Genomic DNA, 18,423 nt, shown 5'->3' with positions numbered 1-18,423 from the left:
AGAAAACAAAAAAGCACAGAGTTTAATGCATGGAAAGGTGGAAATTCTCATGACAAATAGCTGCGGCTTTTGGTTACTTACTGTTCGATGTCAAAGCCTGATTCACCCAATGTCCAAATAAACATGGCGGACTATAAAGAGTAATACAGGAGTCTTTGTTTAAGATGTTATTAACATATGTGAGAAATATTATTATACTAAACATGGCAGGTGATCTCTGGCACGTTTATTAAAATATCTCTCACAGCATCAAGTTTTTATCCATCTAAAACCAGAACAAATCACTGACCTGATCTGGAGTCCACGTCTTTTTGTTCATCATGCTGATGTTGACTGTGCTCTCCGAAAATACCAGCAGTGAAGATGGGATCTCACTTGCTAGGACATCAGGGACATTCTCCACCAATTTAACTGGATTTGCGTCCACAGAAATGATCTGACAAGTAGGTCAGTAGATGTCATTGTTATTTGTGTGGTTCATTCAATACTACTGAATTTAAGGGCAAGTTGATTTCGTACCTTTCTGACAAAAGTCTCCTGGACAACCTTTGAGGCTTCCAGCATGTTGGAAACGACGTTGGGCCTCTGGGAGGCGCTGAGTATTTCGGAAGCTGAGATCTTTTGAATTGACTCTGAGTGAAGTCCAACAACAAGAGTTCCCAGGGACTCCAGAGAGGCTGCGCTGTTGACCTGTCAGTTACATTGTTATCTATTAAAACCATTAAAACCATGTTCTGGTAACTAGAAACTAATGACCATTTAGATTGGATCATAGATTTTGATAACAAATTCAGGTTAACATTGATGCAGCCAATCATTGAATATCTGAAGTGTTTCAGGAAAGCTGAAGAAAACTGCAAAACTTACCTGAAATCCTGAGGAGGTGATGGACTGGATGACAGTGGTGGCCCGGTCCTGGCCCCAGTTTTTCACAGAGCCCAGGGTGGGCAAAGAGGAAACCAGCACAGAAGATGGCACTGTAAGGATCTGATCTTTGGTCAGTGCTGAAGAGGCGTTGCCAAGTTCTTCAAAGGTTTCCTTTGTGAAGGTCTTGATGGTGGATGTCAGAGCTGCAGATACCTGTTGAATATAATATTGCAGATGCATTAGTTTCATTTAACTTTGAATTATTTTTCTCAGTCACTGTCTACAGCAGAGCAATCAATCATACAATAAATGACAAAGTCTTTGTTATATAGCTATTGTAATGTTTTAAACTCATTAGAATGTCATGTGAGTCAAACATGTTTGTCTAGTGAAGGACATTAAGATGATATTTGCTGTGAATCACTGCTGTACAAATTGAATTAAATTGAGCTGGAAAAACGTCTTTGAAGCAAACAATATTTGTGTGTAGGAACTTCGAGATCTGGTACCTCAGGATCTTCTGTCCCATTACAGAATGTCTTCAGTTTTTCCAAGATGACCATCGTCTCAGATTCAGTAAGAGAGGAAAATACTGAGCTTGGGATGTCAGAGGAACATAATAAAGAGCCTGGAAGCCTGAATGAAAGGTGGAGTTTTATTCAACCAAGTGTAAGGATGAGTAATTAAGCACATGCCGACATGGAGACCTGATCTGATTAACAATGTCGTACATTTTTTAGCTAAAGTGATAAAAACTTACTTGAATAGACTGAAGTTCGGCTTGAATGCATAGAGCTGGGTGATGTAGTAGTCTGTTACGTATTTAGAGATGGCTGTGTTGTTGAAGAGTTCCAGGTTAGAGTAATCCTCCAGGAATATCTCCAGCTTTAAATGTAGAAACATCCAGAAATGCATGTAAACAGGAATAAAACAGGACTAAAATGTTCAGTATGGTTGACTTTGCACAAATAAACTTTTTAAATGGTGAGTTCTAATGTACACACAAACACATCCAGTCCCAAACAAACATGCAAACAAACATTCTTTAAGCTTCCTGTATCTGAGCCCTCTTACGCCCCCCTGTGGAGCGTAAGAGGGCTGCATTAAGGATGGCAGCTCAGTGGCACCTTATCTGTGAAACATTCTGCCTTTCCTGATTCGAAGTCTCAAAAATTGACTTTTAAACTCTGGCTTTTGGTACTAACTGAACACACTATTACAGCTTTAATTGTGCTGAATGTAATATTTTATTTCTACCATTCTGTTATTCTATTTTTAAACTTAAAGCTCCTGGTGATTTTATACCTTGTGCGGCACTTTGATCAAATGTTGCAAACGTTGACTTTGGTTGTTCTGATTAGAAATGTTCTAAATTCACTCAAACAGTAGGAATCATAACCGATAAACACCAGGGCTCGATTTGGTTTTTATTGTGTTACGAATTTAACCAGTTTGTTAGGACAAATACCTGAGAGGTGGAGATAAAGCTGGTGAGATCATCCAAAGTGATAAATGTAACAAAGCTGCCAATGTAGCTGACAAACCAGGAGGTAGAACTCAGCTCTGGATCTCTGGGATCGTAGCATCTGGCTCCAGAACCTGAGGACAAAGAGAGACATATTACTGCAATGTATATTTCTGCCTGCCTGAATCATTTGCATAGTTTTCTTTGAACCTTTTCATACCCCTTTAGCAAAAAATTAATATATTTTACTGGGATTTTTATTATAAACCAATGGTTTCCAAACTGCAGTCAAGGTTTCACTGGGTGGTACAAATCCGCCCATGTAGCTCACAAACAACCCTGATAATCTGGTTTTTGGATATGTGGTTTGACATGTTGTACCAAGAAAAACTAGCCCTCCATGGCAACTTTGCAACATAAGGCTGCGAAATGGGGAGGGGGAGAAGATGACAGATTTCTGACTTTGGCATCTAATAACTCTCAGATGGTTTGGCCCTTCTGCAACAGACTTGTCGCTTTACATCCTGCTTATGGCCCCTACTAGCACACCAAAGGGCAGCTCTCTACGACCTTCCCTGAGTGAGCTCATTTCAGGAAAAAAAGACTATTTTAGGACCTTCCTTCCCTCCCATCTTGTATTAAGGTATGGAGCTGTGCTCCTATCTTTCGTCCAACTGCCCCTTCCATCTGTGTCGTCGCGCTCTTCTCCATCCATCTCTTACCTCGAATGAGCTGGCAAAGACCTCAAAATTGCCAAAAAAGTATTTTAACTGCATGTGGCAACCTCCAAAGAAAGATTGGTGCAGGTACAGTGGGGCGTCAGATGAAAGGGACAGCGCTCCCTTGATCAAACACCCCAGATTTGCTACGGATCTGCTGGATTTATATTCAGTTTAAATTATACTTAAGTGGACTCAGTTTTAGCTTACTAAGTAGAAGACTTCTTAAAACCCCTTAACCCTCACCCCTGGAAAATACAATGGAAAAACGCAACAGTGGTGTTCCGTTTTATGTTAAGGGGCTGAGGAGTTTTTCTTTTTGTTCGACTTTATTTATGAGAGTCGGCATATAAGAAGCCAAATACAAACACACTTCACCCTTATTTAAAAAACAAACGTAAACCATGCGTCAATGTTTCTCAACTTTAGATCTATGCACTCCTTTGTATTGGTCTGTCCCAAAACATCAGAAAAAAACCTACACAGAAGTTTGTTGTTATACTATGAAAAATTATTTTCTATATTCCATGTAGGATTGTGAGTTAAAGATAATAGAATAAAAGTATCCTTTACTGTCCAACAGTGTGAAAATTCAGGAATAATAATAATTGTTTTTAAATCATACCGACTCTCAGGAAACTCCTGATGGTTGTGTACACATCTTCCTGTCCAAACTCAGAACTGGTGTATGTGAAGATTTTCCCCATAAAAAACACCCTGTGGTACAGAAAACAACAAAGTTGGGTTCATGATGGGGTTTTAGGTATGTTTATGATATTATGATACAGAAACCTACAGTTTTTGGAAGGTGAGACACGAGGCATTCTGCACTCTGTTGAAGCTGATGAGATCCTTGGTGAGGAACCTCAGATAGTTCCTCAAACGTACGTTAAACCACAGATCAACCTCAGATCTTCTGTTGCTGCTCAGAGCCAAAGGCCAAACACAGGGAAGGATGATCCTCCTCACATCATCTGGGACGTCCTCCTGCAGGTGTTGTACAGAAATATTAAACAGTGAGGAGAACACAACCAGATTCACCCATAGATGTTACTACACATTTAAATTTGAGATGAGGACATACGTTTTCTAGGAAGGAAGGAGTGTTGTTGTAGTTGCTGAAGATGATGCAGATGCCTGAACTGTTACTGATTACGCCAGGCTGAATGAGGAACTGACGCAGTTCTGAGGTGCTAATGGTATTTAGGAGCTGAAAACAGAAGAAAACACTTTTTAAGTTAATTTAGCTCGATTACGTGAATGAGTCCATTTTTGGATTCCTAATATAGAAGTATGTATAAACAAAATTGCCCCAAAAATCTCCTTTCTATCCGTTCCCTTTTATCTGTGTGTATAAATGTTGTTCATATTCAGATATTTAGCTGTACCTCTGATTTGCGTGTTGGTGGAAGAAGAGAGATGAATGACGGGACATCAGGAAAGCCAAAGCTGAGGAAGTTGTTCTTCAGGAAGATGTAGAAGCTTCCACCACTGTAACACTTTAGTGGCGTTGGATCTGTGTTGCAAAGTAAAGCATCTTATTCTGGGTACAAATAAGACATCGGTGGACAGAAAAGACTTTTCAGTTTTATTTCGGCTGTGGTTGCTTTGGGGCATTTTTTGTAGAATTAAGCTGAAATTCTTAAAGATGTCAAGTTTTCATGACTTTCATCAGCTTCAGCAAATCACACCCAGTTGCTTCTTCTAAAGCAGCTATCCCAGGTTTGCATCCCAATGTCGGACCATCTGCTCTTTTCCCTCTCAAGCTACTAGAGACTAAAGGACAGTAGCACCACAATAATAAACAACATGGGTAGTCATACACAACTGGACTGATGTTCCATTTGTTATTTGAGCTTGAAAAAGTGATACTTTTTAATCTACAAAAGTATTACTGCTGAAACACCTCTTGGAAGTTTTCATTCAACTACACTGAAAATCGTTTGTACCCCTAGCAGATTTAGGTTTAAAGTTCTACTTTAATTTTACTAACATGTTTCTCCCAACTAGAAATCATTTTAAGATCTAGAAGCAACCCAGTCAGAGACCTGACTGAAATCTGATTGAGTATCTGGGGGTAGAGCTAAAGATTAGGGTGATGGTTGTGCATCATATCCTGCCTGTTATGCATGAGATATTGCTATGCTGCTGCAAAAGACTATTGTCACTTTATAACAAGGAGCACAAGAATAATTGTTCTTGAGAAAATCTGCATGTTTCCTTCTTGTTATTTAGATTTTTTTGTAGTTTCAATCAGAAACATTTTAGAGTACAAATTTCACAGTGGCATTAAACATATTGAATAGTTTATTCAAAAACCAGAATTCCTGGAGCTGTGTCTCTGAGAGCATTGATATGTTAATTGATCTGTCTTTATTTCAGACATTTTAGTTTATGGGAAAATGTCGTGAATGGCAGATTATTTCACTCCATTACATTGTTATCAATATTATGGTATTATTGACTTCAAACAAGCTCCTATATCTTGCTGAAAAGTTAACTGTAAGTTAGTTTTCTTATTTTAAGTGTACTAAGATATTAGCACTAGAAACTAGACCACAAATATTGGGTAAGATTTTGTGTTTTTACAGATAATCACAGTTTACCATTTCAACTAAATGTCCTGAGAAATGTACTGTTTTTAAGATGTTTAGACTGATGTTAAAAATGTACTAAAGCAACCAAGAAATGTCAAAGAGAGAATAAGCTTCTTTTCTTTTGTTGTAAGCATTATTTTCTACCTTGGAGGAAGAGGATCATATTTTTGTAGATCTCTGCCTTGGTTTCGTCGCCGAGTGTCATCTGCACAGTTTCAAGCACTGAAATCCTGAATGGAAATGATCAGTTACTAATTTAAACCAATAATCAATATCACATTATACAATGTATTGCCTAAAAGATGGAGCCATTTTGTAATATTTTTATATCTACTGTAATTTCATAAATGTATTGAATAGATACTTACATCTCTTGGCTGCTGTTGCAGCTCCTGTTTTTCACAATACCAAAGAGGTGAATAACCATAGCTGGAGAGAGATTGACCAGCAAAGGTCTGAGTTGCAGCCTAAGCCATAGCAGGAAATCCTCATCACTAACAGCCGACATGGAGAAATTTTTATCCAGCACAGCCTCAAGAAAGGCCAATGTCAGGTTCTGTGTGTAGTTGGAAGACTGGGTCTGTGGGGAAATTCAGTTTTAGGAGGAAAAAAGAGGCGTGAATGGATTGGTTTAGTGAACATCAGGATGGTACAGCCAGAGACGATGCATTTTTAGAAAACAGATTAAAAACCTACACATCATACATTTTACAATTCTTGAGATTTATGTGCTAAAAGTTTGCTTTTCTTCTTGTAGATGTAGATTGTTATGTATAAGTTGGTGTTAAAGAATAAAAAGTGCAAGATATTAAATGTGCAAGGCTGAGGTTAGAAAACCCAGAGCAAGTTGTACATCTCTGCAAAAGAATATTACACTGGTTGAAAATGTTGAATCCAAACTGAAACTAAAGCCAATTTTTTTTTGTCAGACTGAGATGTAAAAGTGCCCTGGAGAAGAGAAAGCTCACAAGTAGATCATTAAAAGGCTGGCATGTTAGAACATCACAACAGGCAGACACAAAAATAGAAGAGACAAAATGATATCCTCTATTGAGGTTCAAGTTCTTACCACAGTAGTAGTGCCAGGAGATGATAATGCTGACCCAGGACTGTTACTGGTACCTAAGGTTGGCGTTTCAGAGTCAGTGAGGCTTTTTGTTGGTGTACCAAGTGAAACATCTGCTGTTGCTGTCTCAGAGGTTGTTGTGGCATCTGGTGTTGATGTTGTACTGCTCTTGCCTTCAGTTAGAGGCTCTGGGGTAACAGGGCTGGTTGCAGTGTTTGATAGTTCTGTACTGGTACTGGCTAAAGATTTTGTTGTTGTTGTGGTAGCACTGATTGTGAGAGTGGTCTGAGTCTCACTTCCTGTAGCTGCAGTAGTTGTTGACGTCCCACTCGTAGTTGTACCTATTGGCATCATTGTTCCAGAACTGGTTGTAGGAGAAGGCATTGTTGTGCTAGTGGTAGATTCAGAATCTGAAGATGTCAAAGAATCAGTTGGACCACCTGTTGATGATGATGTTGCAGCACTTGCTAAGTTTGTTGTTGCTGTGAGAACACTGTTTTCGGAGTCTACTGTTGTCATAGCACTGGCCAAAGCATCTCCTGTTGATGTTCCAGCACTTGTTGCAGTGTTAGTTGTCCTCCATGAGCTGCTCCCAGTATTAATTGTTGCTGACACAGATTTGGTTGTGGTAGCAAATGTTGGCGTTTCAGAGTCAGTGAGGCTTTTTGTTGGTGTACCAAGTGAAACATCTGCTGTTGCTGTCTCAGGGGTTGTTGTGGCATCTGGTGTTGATGTTGTACTGCTCTTGCCTTCAGTTGGAGGCTCTGGGGTAACAGGGCTGGTTGCAGTGTTTGATAGTTCTGTACTGGTACTGGCTAATGTATGCATTCTTGCAGTGCTAACACTGATTTCAACACTGGTCAGTGTCTCTCTGCTTGTTGCTTCAGTAGTTGTTGACGTCCCACTAGTAGTTGTATCTTCTGCCATCATTGTTCCAGAACTGGTTGTAGGAGAAGGCATTGTTGTGCTAGTGGTAGATTCAGAATCTGGAGATGTCAAAGAATCAGTTGGACCACCTGTTGATGATGTTGCAGCACTTGCTAAGTTTGTTGTTGCTGTGAGAACACTGTTTTCGGAGTCTACTGTTGTCATAGCACTGGCCAAAGCATTTCCTGTTGAAGTTCTAGCACTTGTTTCAGGTTTAGGGTTTGATATCAAGGAACTCGTTCCAACAGTTGTTTCTAACATTGTGATTGTTCCAGCATCTTGCGTTGAAGTTCCAGTACTACTTGAAACTTTTGCTCTTGTTGTGAAAGGAGGAGACTCAGCACTCACGGTTGTTGTTCCAACAGTAGCCACAGAATTACCTGTTGATGTTCCAGCACTGGTTACAGTGTTAGTTGTCCTCCATGAGCTGCTTACAGTATGAATGGTTGAACTGTACGTGGTAGTAAGTGCTGGTATGTCAGAAGTGGTTAGGGATGTTTTTGTTTGTGTGTCAGAACGTGTTCCAGTTGCAGTTCCAGTACTTGTAAAACTAGTTTCCTGGGTGGGCATTGTAGTTGGAGGGATCGTGCTGTTGGTAGATAGACCAATACCCATTCTGTCTAGATCCGACTGTTGTTGCAAGTTTACCCACATCTGAATCACAGTGTCGTTCTCAAACAACTTTAGGTCCGGTAAATGTTCCCCCATGAGTTTCTGGACGTTGGAAACAGTTAAATCCTGCATGTTTAGAAAAATTAAATGTTGAAAAAAATATTTTTTTGCAGTTTAATTATATTTTTCAGAAGAGAACATTTATTATTGTCCAAAGAATTCACCTAATGCTAGTTCTTTCTTGTTTATACTTACAGTTATAACACTGATGTTTAGTTTCATGAAGGTTTTCACATCCATGCTTATATTTTGTTTTGACAAAGATATTATATCAACCAGAGATGCTCCACCTTTCAAAAAAGAAATGAATGACAAAATTAAAAAGCAATTCTTATTTGGATAATTAGATAATAGTGAGTATGTAATCTCACCTAGATAGCCTTTAACCAGGTTAAAAAAGTTAATCGGATTATCACGATGGACGCTGAAGGAGGCGTTGCTGATCTCGTAGAGGACTCTCTTCTGCTCAGTTGAACATGATGCCACATCTAGATGCTTGGTATTTCTGACAACAGATACAGAGGCATTCAGTTTTACTTTAACGACCACAGTGGATATGTTGGTTATATCCACGCTGACACCAACCTGATACTGTCTGCTGTGATGGTCTGTAACGTGCTGGTGTCCAGTGAGCACAGGTTGGAGTCAATAATGTTCAGTTCACTGCTGCCCAGTGAATTTCCAGAGGTATTCAGGTACTTGGTGATGATTGCTTTGCTCTAAATGTATCATGAAGAAAAACTCAAGTTACCAAATTCCAGTCAAATGAAAGTTTTGCTAATGTCTACGGTCTGCTGTACCTGTGCCGTCTCCCATGTTCCATCTTCAGGTTTCATCAGAGCTGCCAAGGTATCCAGTTCAGTGATGTTCCACTTAGAGATGTCATCAAGTGTTGCTGAGCGAGAGACTGAAGCAAGCATCTGTACTTCCTGATCAGGAACTCCAGATGGGAATGCCTGGAAGTAGAGATTATGAAATTATAAGAGCAAAGTGTTGAATATGAACTCAAAACATTAATGCATGAAAATAATATGACACTCATTAATGATGAAATGCCTGCCATCTCTTGATGGCCACTGGGTCTGTTAGTCGCAAGGCTTCTTACAGGTCATAAAGTGCATACCGCTGTTTGACCAAACCGCCACATGTTCCCAAGTTACCTGGTTGAGCTTCTTCAGAATGATTTTCTGGAAGTCATCATCATCCACTTTTTGGCAGATAGTATAGAGGTTATCTTTTAGAACGGAAACGTCCAGGCAGAGGTTGAACTGCGTCATGTTGTAGCCAAAGGGGAAAGACGGGTCGCTAACAGTCACCTGGGTGATGTTGCCCTCAGTGCATCCTTGTAACGATAAGAGAGCTAGTGAGGCTACTGTGTAGTTAGACATTAATTTCTTGCAGGAAATACATTTGTTAGAGATTTCTTCAGGATATATAATCAATCCTTTTGTCAATAATTGACTCTTCACAGTTCATTTCTTTAGTTATGTTGACATAGCCATAGGCTTTGCAAAGGAATTCACCATTACTCTTATTAATACTACTAGTAGTATTTACCTTCTCCTGTTTTTACTAAAACTGGGCTGATCTGTTTGAAGAGGTACTTCAGCTTGTTCTTGTGTGGATTTTGTTTCCTTAAGTCTGGAAGAAAACCCTTAAGGAATTTCCTCTTCATTGACTGGAAGAAAATGTAAATAAATGTTAGGGAATAAAACAATCTAGAAGTCATTTTCAAAAAATATAAGCAGACCAATTTTCATGACAGTAACCAAGGTGATAAAAACACACAATTGTAAACCGGTCCCAGAAGGTTCTTGTAAAGTAAAAGGGAAGTATCTTGAGATCCTCCAGTGTTTGCTGGTCCCAGTTGGTTACATATCTAAAAATCAAAGACAATATATATTTTGTCATATTGATGTAAATAGGTAATGGATACATTTTTGTATAGATCTTCATCTGAATTATTTTGTACAACACTTTATTAGGGGGCAAGAGGACTAATTTTGTCCTTTTGGATAAAATCAATTTTGTCTGACACCTGAAGGTCAGAAAATCCCCCAAAATGTAAAGAACTGGCAGAGATTTTTTAAAATGCAATGCATGGATTTGCTTTTAGTACCCGTATTGTGTTTTCCCAGACAGCAGCAGTGTTTCCATAGCAGCCACCTGGCTGGCAGAGAGGTCTTTGCAGGCTTTGAGGTTTTCCAGGATGAGAGGATCTGAATTCTCAATGTCGGATCTATCCAGAGTGCAGACCATGTTCCCCAGGACCTCCACATTGTCTCTGCTCAGGCTGTCGCCACTGATCCCCTGAAACAGTGAAAATACAGATCATCAGTGAAAATGTTCATTCAAATTATTTACGTTGACTAAACATTAACATACACGTATATCATTTTGATGCAAATCCCTCCTGCTATGTGCTAAGTTTGTCTCAATGTTCTGTCTGTGCTATCACTTTGAACGTCTCTGGATTTACTAAACAGATTGCACAAACTACATCTGGACTCAGTTGTCAAGGTGTGAGCAGAGAACTCAGATTTTGCATTAGGTCACAGCTGTGACAACCCGCTGTTATTAGCCACGTCGTGTAAAGTTTATGGAACCAGTATGAACATGCATGCATATAAATCATAGTCTAAAATGGGCAAAAAATTGGCTGCAACAAGACATTTCTTAGCCATAAACAGGATCTAATTCTGAAATAAAAACCCATATTCAGCTTTTTTACAAGCTGCTAAAGAAACATGTTCATCAAATTGAAATATAACTAAGCTTTATCTGGCTTAAGTGTTTTTGTTTATTTGGGTATTTTTCATCATGGCACCTGAGGTCTCCTTTGACTCAGTCTTGATTTTATTTTTATACTCACCAAGCAGTCTCTAGCTTCCCTGAACTTCTGTGGGCCCTTGTTCAAGATGCTGGAGGCCACAGAAAAGTCTGCGGCACCCAGGGCAGAAAAGTAGGACCTGCAGTTTGCTTTCTGGACATCTTGAATACTGTAGTAGAGTGGTGGAAAGTAGTTTTTATAAATGACTGCAGAAATAATTAGCTTTAAAAACAACAGACACAGTTATGATGTGGAGAGAGACTCACTCCAAGTAGAGAAGCATGTCTGGAGGATAATCTGTGAAGTTCTGAGAGAGGTCGTCACGGATCAGGTTGTACATGCAGGTCAGCTGGAGGTCACAGTGTGAGAACAAGGATGGAAAACTGGTTCTTATAACTGCAGCTCATGTTTTATTTCAAATCTCGCCACTCGAATTGTAAACAGAAACTATATAAATCATAATGTAGGCAACAGAACTTACTTGAGGTTCCTCCAGGTCCACCTTGGCTCTGCCTTTCCTCGGTCGACAGGCACGAATCATCTGCTTGATTTTGGCTTTAGACATTTTCTGAACCGATGAACAACTGAAGCCTTGCAGCACAGACGGCGAAAGCCTGCAGAGAGAAAACAAAAAAGCACAGAGTTTAATGCATGGAAAGGTGGAAATTCTCATGACAAATAGCTGCGGCTTTTGGTTACTTACTGTTCGATGTCAAAGCCTGATTCACCCAATGTCCAAATAAACATGGCGGACTATAAAGAGTAATACAGGAGTCTTTGTTTAAGATGTTATTAACATATGTGAGAAATATTATTATACTAAACATGGCAGGTGATCTCTGGCACGTTTATTAAAATATCTCTCACAGCATCAAGTTTTTATCCATCTAAAACCAGAACAAATCACTGACCTGATCTGGAGTCCACGTCTTTTTGTTCATCATGCTGATGTTGACTGTGCTCTCCGAAAATACCAGCAGTGAAGATGGGATCTCACTTGCTAGGACATCAGGGACATTCTCCACCAATTTAACTGGATTTGCGTCCACAGAAATGATCTGACAAGTAGGTCAGTAGATGTCATTGTTATTTGTGTGGTTCATTCAATACTACTGAATTTAAGGGCAAGTTGATTTCGTACCTTTCTGACAAAAGTCTCCTGGACAACCTTTGAGGCTTCCAGCATGTTGGAAACGACGTTGGGCCTCTGGGAGGCGCTGAGTATTTCGGAAGCTGAGATCTTTTGAATTGACTCTGAGTGAAGTCCAACAACAAGAGTTCCCAGGGACTCCAGAGAGGCTGCGCTGTTGACCTGTCAGTTACATTGTTATCTATTAAAACCATTAAAACCATGTTCTGGTAACTAGAAACTAATGACCATTTAGATTGGATCATAGATTTTGATAACAAATTCAGGTTAACATTGATGCAGCCAATCATTGAATATCTGAAGTGTTTCAGGAAAGCTGAAGAAAACTGCAAAACTTACCTGAAATCCTGAGGAGGTGATGGACTGGATGACAGTGGTGGCCCGGTCCTGGCCCCAGTTTTTCACAGAGCCCAGGGTGGGCAAAGAGGAAACCAGCACAGAAGATGGCACTGTAAGGATCTGATCTTTGGTCAGTGCTGAAGAGGCGTTGCCAAGTTCTTCAAAGGTTTCCTTTGTGAAGGTCTTGATGGTGGATGTCAGAGCTGCAGATACCTGTTGAATATAATATTGCAGATGCATTAGTTTCATTTAACTTTGAATTATTTTTCTCAGTCACTGTCTACAGCAGAGCAATCAATCATACAATAAATGACAAAGTCTTTGTTATATAGCTATTGTAATGTTTTAAACTCATTAGAATGTCATGTGAGTCAAACATGTTTGTCTAGTGAAGGACATTAAGATGATATTTGCTGTGAATCACTGCTGTACAAATTGAATTAAATTGAGCTGGAAAAACGTCTTTGAAGCAAACAATATTTGTGTGTAGGAACTTCGAGATCTGGTACCTCAGGATCTTCTGTCCCATTACAGAATGTCTTCAGTTTTTCCAAGATGACCATCGTCTCAGATTCAGTAAGAGAGGAAAATACTGAGCTTGGGATGTCAGAGGAACATAATAAAGAGCCTGGAAGCCTGAATGAAAGGTGGAGTTTTATTCAACCAAGTGTAAGGATGAGTAATTAAGCACATGCCGACATGGAGACCTGATCTGATTAACAATGTCGTACATTTTTTAGCTAAAGTGATAAAAACTTACTTGAATAGACTGAAGTTCGGCTTGAATGCATAGAGCTGGGTGATGTAGTAGTCTGTTACGTATTTAGAGATGGCTGTGTTGTTGAAGAGTTCCAGGTTAGAGTAATCCTCCAGGAATATCTCCAGCTTTAAATGTAGAAACATCCAGAAATGCATGTAAACAGGAATAAAACAGGACTAAAATGTTCAGTATGGTTGACTTTGCACAAATAAACTTTTTAAATGGTGAGTTCTAATGTACACACAAACACATCCAGTCCCAAACAAACATGCAAACAAACATTCTTTAAGCTTCCTGTATCTGAGCCCTCTTACGCCCCCCTGTGGAGCGTAAGAGGGCTGCATTAAGGATGGCAGCTCAGTGGCACCTTATCTGTGAAACATTCTGCCTTTCCTGATTCGAAGTCTCAAAAATTGACTTTTAAACTCTGGCTTTTGGTACTAACTGAACACACTATTACAGCTTTAATTGTGCTGAATGTAATATTTTATTTCTACCATTCTGTTATTCTATTTTTAAACTTAAAGCTCCTGGTGATTTTATACCTTGTGCGGCACTTTGATCAAATGTTGCAAACGTTGACTTTGGTTGTTCTGATTAGAAATGTTCTAAATTCACTCAAACAGTAGGAATCATAACCGATAAACACCAGGGCTCGATTTGGTTTTTATTGTGTTACGAATTTAACCAGTTTGTTAGGACAAATACCTGAGAGGTGGAGATAAAGCTGGTGAGATCATCCAAAGTGATAAATGTAACAAAGCTGCCAATGTAGCTGACAAACCAGGAGGTAGAACTCAGCTCTGGATCTCTGGGATCGTAGCATCTGGCTCCAGAACCTGAGGACAAAGAGAGACATATTACTGCAATGTATATTTCTGCCTGCCTGAATCATTTGCATAGTTTTCTTTGAACCTTTTCATACCCCTTTAGCAAAAAATTAATATATTTTACTGGGATTTTTATTATAAACCAATGGTTTCCAAACTGCAGTCAAGGTTTCACTGGGTGGTACAAATCCGCCCATGTAGCTCACAAACAACCCTGATAATCTGGTTTTTGGATATGTGGTTTGACATGTTGTACCAAGAAAAACTAGCCCTCCATGGCAACTTTGCAACATAAGGCTGCGAAATGGGGAGGGGGAGAAGATGACAGATTTCTGACTTTGGCATCTAATAACTCTCAGATGGTTTGGCCCTTCTGCAACAGACTTGTCGCTTTACATCCTGCTTATGGCCCCTACTAGCACACCAAAGGGCAGCTCTCTACGACCTTCCCTGAGTGAGCTCATTTCAGGAAAAAAAGACTATTTTAGGACCTTCCTTCCCTCCCATCTTGTATTAAGGTATGGAGCTGTGCTCCTATCTTTCGTCCAACTGCCCCTTCCATCTGTGTCGTCGCGCTCTTCTCCATCCATCTCTTACCTCGAATGAGCTGGCAAAGACCTCAAAATTGCCAAAAAAGTATTTTAACTGCATGTGGCAACCTCCAAAGAAAGATTGGTGCAGGTACAGTGGGGCGTCAGATGAAAGGGACAGCGCTCCCTTGATCAAACACCCCAGATTTGATACGGATCTGCTGGATTTATATTCAGTTTAAATTATACTTAAGTGGACTCAGTTTTAGCTTACTAAGTAGAAGACTTCTTAAAACCCCTTAACCCTCACCCCTGGAAAATACAATGGAAAAACGCAACAGTGGTGTTCCGTTTTATGTTAAGGGGCTGAGGAGTTTTTCTTTTTGTTCGACTTTATTTATGAGAGTCGGCATATAAGAAGCCAAATACAAACACACTTCACCCTTATTTAAAAAACAAACGTAAACCATGCGTCAATGTTTCTCAACTTTAGATCTATGCACTCCTTTGTATTGGTCTGTCCCAAAACATCAGAAAAAAACCTACACAGAAGTTTGTTGTTATACTATGAAAAATTATTTTCTATATTCCATGTAGGATTGTGAGTTAAAGATAATAGAATAAAAGTATCCTTTACTGTCCAACAGTGTGAAAATTCAGGAATAATAATAATTGTTTTTAAATCATACCGACTCTCAGGAAACTCCTGATGGTTGTGTACACATCTTCCTGTCCAAACTCAGAACTGGTGTATGTGAAGATTTTCCCCATAAAAAACACCCTGTGGTACAGAAAACAACAAAGTTGGGTTCATGATGGGGTTTTAGGTATGTTTATGATATTATGATACAGAAACCTACAGTTTTTGGAAGGTGAGACACGAGGCATTCTGCACTCTGTTGAAGCTGATGAGATCCTTGGTGAGGAACCTCAGATAGTTCCTCAAACGTACGTTAAACCACAGATCAACCTCAGATCTTCTGTTGCTGCTCAGAGCCAAAGGCCAAACACAGGGAAGGATGATCCTCCTCACATCATCTGGGACGTCCTCCTGCAGGTGTTGTACAGAAATATTAAACAGTGAGGAGAACACAACCAGATTCACCCATAGATGTTACTACACATTTAAATTTGAGATGAGGACATACGTTTTCTAGGAAGGAAGGAGTGTTGTTGTAGTTGCTGAAGATGATGCAGATGCCTGAACTGTTACTGATTACGCCAGGCTGAATGAGGAACTGACGCAGTTCTGAGGTGCTAATGGTATTTAGGAGCTGAAAACAGAAGAAAACACTTTTTAAGTTAATTTAGCTCGATTACGTGAATGAGTCCATTTTTGGATTCCTAATATAGAAGTATGTATAAACAAAATTGCCCCAAAAATCTCCTTTCTATCCGTTCCCTTTTATCTGTGTGTATAAATGTTGTTCATATTCAGATATTTAGCTGTACCTCTGATTTGCGTGTTGGTGGAAGAAGAGAGATGAATGACGGGACATCAGGAAAGCCAAAGCTGAGGAAGTTGTTCTTCAGGAAGATGTAGAAGCTTCCACCACTGTAACACTTTAGTGGCGTTGGATCTGTGTTGCAAAGTAAAGCATCTTATTCTGGGTACAAATAAGACATCGGTGGACAGAAAAGACTTTTCAGTTTTATTTCGGCTGTGGTTGCTTTGGGGCATTTTTTGTAGAATTAAGCTGAAATTCTTAAAGATGTCAAGTTTTCATGACTTTCATCAGCTTCAGCAAATCACACCCAGTTGCTTCTTCTAAAGCAGCTATCCCAGGTTTGCATCCCAATGTCGGACCATCTGCTCTTTTCCCTCTCAAGCTACTAGAGACTAAAGGACAGTAGCACCACAATAATAAACAACATGGGTAGTCATACACAACTGGACTGATGTTCCATTTGTTATTTGAGCTTGAAAAAGTGATACTTTTTAATCTACAAAAGTATTACTGCTGAAACACCTCTTGGAAGTTTTCATTCAACTACACTGAAAATCGTTTGTACCCCTAGCAGATTTAGGTTTAAAGTTCTACTTTAATTTTACTAACATGTTTCTCCCAACTAGAAATCATTTTAAGATCTAGAAGCAACCCAGTCAGAGACCTGACTGAAATCTGATTGAGTATCTGGGGGTAGAGCTAAAGATTAGGGTGATGGTTGTGCATCATATCCTGCCTGTTATGCATGAGATATTGCTATGCTGCTGCAAAAGACTATTGTCACTTTATAACAAGGAGCACAAGAATAATTGTTCTTGAGAAAATCTGCATGTTTCCTTCTTGTTATTTAGATTTTTTTGTAGTTTCAATCAGAAACATTTTAGAGTACAAATTTCACAGTGACATTAAACATATTGAATAGTTTATTCAAAAACCAGAATTCCTGGAGCTGTGTCTCTGAGAGCATTGATATGTTAATTGATCTGTCTTTATTTCAGACATTTTAGTTTATGGGAAAATGTCGTGAATGGCAGATTATTTCACTCCATTACATTGTTATCAATATTATGGTATTATTGACTTCAAACAAGCTCCTATATCTTGCTGAAAAGTTAACTGTAAGTTAGTTTTCTTATTTTAAGTGTACTAAGATATTAGCACTAGAAACTAGACCACAAATATTGGGTAAGATTTTGTGTTTTTACAGATAATCACAGTTTACCATTTCAACTAAATGTCCTGAGAAATGTACTGTTTTTAAGATGTTTAGACTGATGTTAAAAATGTACTAAAGCAACCAAGAAATGTCAAAGAGAGAATAAGCTTCTTTTCTTTTGTTGTAAGCATTATTTTCTACCTTGGAGGAAGAGGATCATATTTTTGTAGATCTCTGCCTTGGTTTCGTCGCCGAGTGTCATCTGCACAGTTTCAAGCACTGAAATCCTGAATGGAAATGATCAGTTACTAATTTAAACCAATAATCAATATCACATTATACAATGTATTGCCTAAAAGATGGAGCCATTTTGTAATATTTTTATATCTACTGTAATTTCATAAATGTATTGAATAGATACTTACATCTCTTGGCTGCTGTTGCAGCTCCTGTTTTTCACAATACCAAAGAGGTGAATAACCATAGCTGGAGAGAGATTGACCAGCAAAGGTCTGAGTTGCAGCCTAAGCCATAGCAGGAAATCCTCATCACTAACAGCCGACATGGAGAAATTTTTATCCAGCACAGCCTCAAGAAAGGCCAATGTCAGGTTCTGTGTGTAGTTGGAAGACTGGGTCTGTGGGGAAATTCAGTTTTAGGAGGAAAAAAGAGGCGTGAATGGATTGGTTTAGTGAACATCAGGATGGTACAGCCAGAGACGATGCATTTTTAGAAAACAGATTAAAAACCTACACATCATACATTTTACAATTCTTGAGATTTATGTGCTAAAAGTTTGCTTTTCTTCTTGTAGATGTAGATTGTTATGTATAAGTTGGTGTTAAAGAATAAAAAGTGCAAGATATTAAATGTGCAAGGCTGAGGTTAGAAAACCCAGAGCAAGTTGTACATCTCTGCAAAAGAATATTACACTGGTTGAAAATGTTGAATCCAAACTGAAACTAAAGCCAATTTTTTTTTGTCAGACTGAGATGTAAAAGTGCCCTGGAGAAGAGAAAGCTCACAAGTAGATCATTAAAAGGCTGGCATGTTAGAACATCACAACA

The 18,423-nt window shown here is 39.0% G+C and overlaps 1 protein-coding gene across 2 annotated transcripts in view; it reads right to left on the bottom strand.

Annotated features, from left to right (window-relative positions):
• LOC114134358 (uncharacterized) overlaps positions 1–18,423 on the bottom strand; it is an 82,676-nt gene that overhangs the window by 4,402 nt on the left and 59,851 nt on the right. For both annotated transcript variants that reach the window (XM_028000910.1, XM_028000911.1), the window contains 38 exons: positions 17,782–17,993; positions 17,558–17,643; positions 16,205–16,332; positions 15,901–16,026; positions 15,613–15,803; positions 15,442–15,533; positions 14,101–14,231; positions 13,393–13,517; positions 13,142–13,268; positions 12,633–12,845; positions 12,285–12,455; positions 12,055–12,201; positions 11,847–11,896; positions 11,625–11,757; positions 11,410–11,492; positions 11,186–11,312; positions 10,433–10,623; positions 10,102–10,192; positions 9,871–9,991; positions 9,474–9,655; positions 9,114–9,269; positions 8,899–9,032; positions 8,685–8,818; positions 8,509–8,603; positions 6,718–8,379; positions 6,017–6,228; positions 5,793–5,878; positions 4,440–4,567; positions 4,136–4,261; positions 3,848–4,038; positions 3,677–3,768; positions 2,336–2,466; positions 1,628–1,752; positions 1,377–1,503; positions 868–1,080; positions 520–690; positions 290–436; positions 82–131 (listed from right to left, as the gene is read on the bottom strand). In XM_028000910.1, coding sequence (XP_027856711.1) covers positions 82–131; positions 290–436; positions 520–690; positions 868–1,080; positions 1,377–1,503; positions 1,628–1,752; positions 2,336–2,466; positions 3,677–3,768; positions 3,848–4,038; positions 4,136–4,261; positions 4,440–4,567; positions 5,793–5,878; positions 6,017–6,228; positions 6,718–8,379; positions 8,509–8,603; positions 8,685–8,818; positions 8,899–9,032; positions 9,114–9,269; positions 9,474–9,655; positions 9,871–9,991; positions 10,102–10,192; positions 10,433–10,623; positions 11,186–11,312; positions 11,410–11,492; positions 11,625–11,757; positions 11,847–11,896; positions 12,055–12,201; positions 12,285–12,455; positions 12,633–12,845; positions 13,142–13,268; positions 13,393–13,517; positions 14,101–14,231; positions 15,442–15,533; positions 15,613–15,803; positions 15,901–16,026; positions 16,205–16,332; positions 17,558–17,643; positions 17,782–17,993 — 6,707 coding nt within the window. The remainder of the gene's footprint in view (positions 1–81; positions 132–289; positions 437–519; positions 691–867; positions 1,081–1,376; positions 1,504–1,627; positions 1,753–2,335; positions 2,467–3,676; positions 3,769–3,847; positions 4,039–4,135; positions 4,262–4,439; positions 4,568–5,792; positions 5,879–6,016; positions 6,229–6,717; positions 8,380–8,508; positions 8,604–8,684; positions 8,819–8,898; positions 9,033–9,113; positions 9,270–9,473; positions 9,656–9,870; positions 9,992–10,101; positions 10,193–10,432; positions 10,624–11,185; positions 11,313–11,409; positions 11,493–11,624; positions 11,758–11,846; positions 11,897–12,054; positions 12,202–12,284; positions 12,456–12,632; positions 12,846–13,141; positions 13,269–13,392; positions 13,518–14,100; positions 14,232–15,441; positions 15,534–15,612; positions 15,804–15,900; positions 16,027–16,204; positions 16,333–17,557; positions 17,644–17,781; positions 17,994–18,423) is intronic.

Source organism: Xiphophorus couchianus, chromosome 19 (assembly GCF_001444195.1).
Source record: "Xiphophorus couchianus chromosome 19, X_couchianus-1.0, whole genome shotgun sequence".
In the NCBI taxonomy this organism is placed as follows: Eukaryota; Metazoa; Chordata; class Actinopteri; order Cyprinodontiformes; family Poeciliidae; genus Xiphophorus; species Xiphophorus couchianus.
The sequence above is the reverse complement of the archived record's forward strand: the minus strand, read 5'-3'. Positions and strand labels throughout refer to the sequence as shown.